This window comes from Saccostrea echinata, unplaced genomic scaffold (assembly GCF_033153115.1).
Source record: "Saccostrea echinata isolate AGI-Se365-2 ecotype Australia unplaced genomic scaffold, CSIRO_AGI_Sech_v1 ptg000036l, whole genome shotgun sequence".
Lineage (NCBI taxonomy): Eukaryota > Metazoa > Mollusca > Bivalvia > Ostreida > Ostreidae > Saccostrea > Saccostrea echinata.
In genome coordinates this window covers 1,138,561-1,142,858 of record NW_026889785.1, presented here as the reverse complement: position 1 = coordinate 1,142,858, position 4,298 = coordinate 1,138,561, and the positions used below count along the sequence as shown (strand labels likewise).

Below are 4,298 nucleotides of genomic sequence, written 5' to 3'. Positions count from 1 at the left end.
ACATAGGAAATAAATTCGTTATCCAGGTCCAATCACCCGTGTGTAGAAGTTCCATTAGTTGCATTTGGAATTTCCAAGTTAATCACTTGGAATTCTTCATTTGGAATTTCCAAATCACCATTCGGAGTATTGGAACAAATTTCCAAATGGTTGAAAAAAAGATCACGTGACATCTAAGGGTATGGCGGCTTAATTTGAGCTCCAGAGTTTTTGGTCAATTTAGGGCATTTATAGAAGGATTTAATATTCGTACCTTGGTTTATTGTGTCCTTTTGTGCCTGGAGAGTGTTATTTGTGATATTTGTGCATATTTCTGCATTTACAATGCCGTCAGACACGAGAAGGAAAACCGGGGCAAGTTCTAAAAAACAGACTGAGGAGTGTTCACAGAAGAATCCAGGTAACACAAAGTCGCCTAGTTCTCCCAGTAAAAAAAGTGTGAGCGAACCGATAGAAGAAACAACCGTTAATCGGTCTATTGTTGACAGCTCTCAGTCTCGCTCTATTGATGACATTAAAACAACTGTTGAAGCTATAAGAAATGATCTATGGGAGGGTGATCAGAGCGTAATTTCAAAATTAAAATACGTTGCAGAACAAAGCGAGAGCAATTATGATGACATATCTTTGCTACGTCAAGAAAACACTCAACTGCGGAGAGAACTGGAATTACTACGGTCAGTTGTAATTCGAATGGACAGAAAAATGTCTCTTATGGAACACGAGGTTACGGATCTTAGGTCAAGGTCTATGCGAGACAATATCCTTATTCACAATTATCCTTACGAACCCAATGAGGACCTACCCACATCAATGCCAGTAACTTTTAAAGAACTTCTAGGGGTGGATGTTAGTTTTGTAAGGATTCATAGGAATGGGGCACGCCCACAATACAATTCTGACCGACCTGTATCCATTACTGCAAAGTTGACCGACCGTAGTAAAATTAACACAATTCTTAATGCTCAAAAGCTAAAGAAAATTGCCAAACAACCATTACCCTTCTTTATTACTACACAACAACCTGCATCCATTGTATCCGCTCGAAACAGGGTTTATGATACAGCAGAGTCTTTGCGCAGCCAAAACATCACTGTTAAGATTCAAAAGAATCAGATCATCTTGCCCAATGGCTCCAGCTATAAAGATGACATACCATTTCTATCAAATGCGGACGCCTTATTGGTAACGCCTGAAGAGACAGAACATCTAGACTCAGTTGAAACAAAAAACTCGGACCCCATCAAAAAGGACGGCTCGGAATTTATGGCTTTCGGTGCTCGAGTTAAGACTGTGGAGGATGTCAAGAATATGTACAGCAAGGTTTTAATAGATCCATATGCAGCAAGTGCAGATAATCGTATCTTAGTTTATAGATTTTCTACAGAAGATGGTACCGTGCATGAAAATTATCATGATGATTGTGAACATGGGGCAGGGCGCAGACTTTTGCGATACATGAGAGAAAATCACATTCACAACACAGCTTTCGTCATTACAAGATGGATGGGCGAAGCCCATATTGGACCTCAAAGATTCGCAATCATGGAACATCTAATAAACGAAGTCGCTAATTCCATGGAAATTTGACTTTTGAAGCCATATGCACGGTAATCTGACAGTACATAACTTTAACAATAATACAACTTAGTAAAGAACTATTATAATTGACATAATAGGCGTTTTATGAAATGTGGCCTTTATGATTTTGTAAATATGTTTTTCTTTTCATAAGAGAATACGAATATTAATGCCGTCTTCATTTCAAATCTTAAAATATTGAAAGTTGTGTTTAAAAAATCTTTATTTTTGTCAATAGAAATGCAAAAATCCGGATTTAAAAATAATTTCCGACTTGGAAAATATATTTGTAGTTTTCCGGAATTTAAATGTTCACTCTTTTTTGTTTATTATTTTATCTTCATGACGGCATATCCGATATGATTTATTTTCTCTGCTCTTCCGACCAAATCTCTAACAAGTCCATATCTACCTCTCTATGATGCATGTGTCTTTATTACTAAACCCTTCTCCAATCTTCTCTTCTACCTTTAGAGCAACTTCTTTTCTGTTTCTCATTCTGCATGTTTATGAGTTAATGATGGTAAGTGAATGTTTGTCCAAGTGTTTTGCAACAGTTCAATTTCATATATCATGTCTGGTGTTACAGTAGTTTCAGCAAACTGTCAGGGTCTGCATGATTATAAAAAGAGAAAGGATGTACTCCAATATTATAAGCAATTTCAATGCAATATTCTGTGTTTACAAGATACTCATTTTACAAGTGATATGGAGAATGATATAAGAAATGAATGGGGATATGAGGCATATTTTAATTCTTTTTCATCAAAGTCAAGAGGTGTAGCTATATTTTTGAATAATAATTTTGAGCATAAGGTTCATAATAAAATATCTGATGATGCAGGGAATCTTTTGGCTCTAGATTTGACAATTGAAAACAAGCGTCTGAGCTTAATTACAATATATGGACCAAATGAGGATACACCCTCATTTTATGAAAGACTATCAGAAATTATAAAAGATTTATCAAATCAAGATGTTATTTTGGTAGGAGATTTTAATTTAGTTTTGGACCCAGAAAAAGATTATTTCAATTATCTTCACATTAATAATCCAAAGGCAAGAAGTAAAGTTTTAGAAATCATTTCTGATTACAATTTCAGTGATATTTATAGAGAAATGAATCCTTATGAAACAAGATATACTTGGCGTAAACCTTCCCCATGTAAACAAGCAAGATTAGACTTCTTTCTTATATCAAGTTCTTATTTAAATAGTGTAGAAGAAAGTAAAATTTTGAATAGTTATAAATCTGACCACTCACCTATATATTTAAAGATTAAACTAAATGAGCTGACACATGGAAAGGGTTTGTGGAAATTTAATAACTCACTTCTTCAAGATATTAAGTATATTGAAACAGTCAACAAAGTTATTCAGGAAACAAAAGAAAATTATGCATTACCTATATATTCTAAAGAATATATCAAAGATATATCACCTGCAGAAATTCAGTTTACTATAGATGATCAGCTTTTTCTTGAAACACTCTTAATGGAAATTAGAGGTAAAACCATTTCATTTTCTAGTTATATAAAGAAAAAAAGCAATGAGAAAGAAAAACAGCTAATGTCTGAAATTGAAAATCTGGAAAAAGACTATGATAAAAATATCCAAACAATTAATGATAAGAAAAAGGAATTGGAAAATATTAGAGACCACAAACTTATGGGAAATATTATAAGGTCTAGAGTAAAATGGATGAATGAAGGAGAAAAACCAACTAATTACTTTCTCAACCTTGAGAACAGACACTATACAAATAAAATAATCCCTAAATTGATTAAAGATGAATCAATAGATTCGGAAGTAACAAATCAGAAAGACATTCTTCTGGAAATTGAAAAATATTATAAAATACTCTATGAGGCTAATTCTGCGGTAACAGATGTTGATTTAAGTGATCATACTTGGGATATTTCTGCAGAAAAACTTAGTGATACACAAAAGAATAGTCTTGAAGGGGAAATATCTTTGAATGAAGCATTACTAGTTTTGAAAAATATGTCAAATGATAAAAGTCCTGGAAGCGATGGCTTTACAACAGAATTCTTCAAAGTGTTTTGGAAACAGCTAGGTAATTTCATAGTAAGATCAATAAATTATGGTTATAAAAAAGGAGAGCTTTCTGTAACACAAAAACAGGGAATTATCACTTGTATACCTAAAGAAGGAAAAAGTAAATTTTTTATAAAAAATTGGCGCCCAATATCTTTACTAAATGTTGTCTATAAAATAGGTTCTGGCTGTATAGCAAGTCGAATGAAAAATATCTTGAACACAATCATAAGTTCAGACCAGACAGGTTTTGTACCCGGAAGATACATAGGTGAAAATACTAGATTAATTTATGATTTAATGCATTATACAGAAGAAAGAAATATCCCTGGATTGTTGTTAATGATTGATTTTGAAAAAGCTTTTGACACAGTGTCATGGAATTTTATTGATAAAGCCCTTACATTCTTTAATTTTGGGCCTTCTCTAAGAAGATGGATTTCAGTATTTCAATGTAATATTGTATCAGCTATCAATCAAGCAGGTCATTTATCCAATTTTTTTAAACTAGGCCGTGGCTGTCGTCAGGGTGATCCAATTTCACCATATTTATTTTTACTATGTGCAGAAATTTTAGCTTTAAAAATAAAAAATAACAAAAAAATTAAAGGTATTAAAATTGATGAGGAGGAATATTTAATGTCTCAATACGCGGATGA

At 33.1% G+C, this 4,298-nt stretch overlaps 1 protein-coding gene across 1 annotated transcript; it reads left to right on the top strand.

The window, feature by feature from the left end:
* Positions 1 to 324: 324 nt before the first annotated feature.
* Positions 325 to 1,590, top strand: LOC133199772 (uncharacterized). Its single transcript, XM_061335616.1, has one exon. The coding sequence runs from the start codon at positions 325 to 327 to the stop codon at positions 1,588 to 1,590; it is 1,266 nt and encodes a 421-aa protein (XP_061191600.1).
* Positions 1,591 to 4,298: the final 2,708 nt, after the last annotated feature.

What these genes read in the sequence shown, in the direction of transcription:
- LOC133199772 (XM_061335616.1), top strand. Translation starts at nt 325, where the DNA reads ATGCCGTCAGACACGAGAAGGAAAACCGGGGCAAGTTCTAAAAAACAG.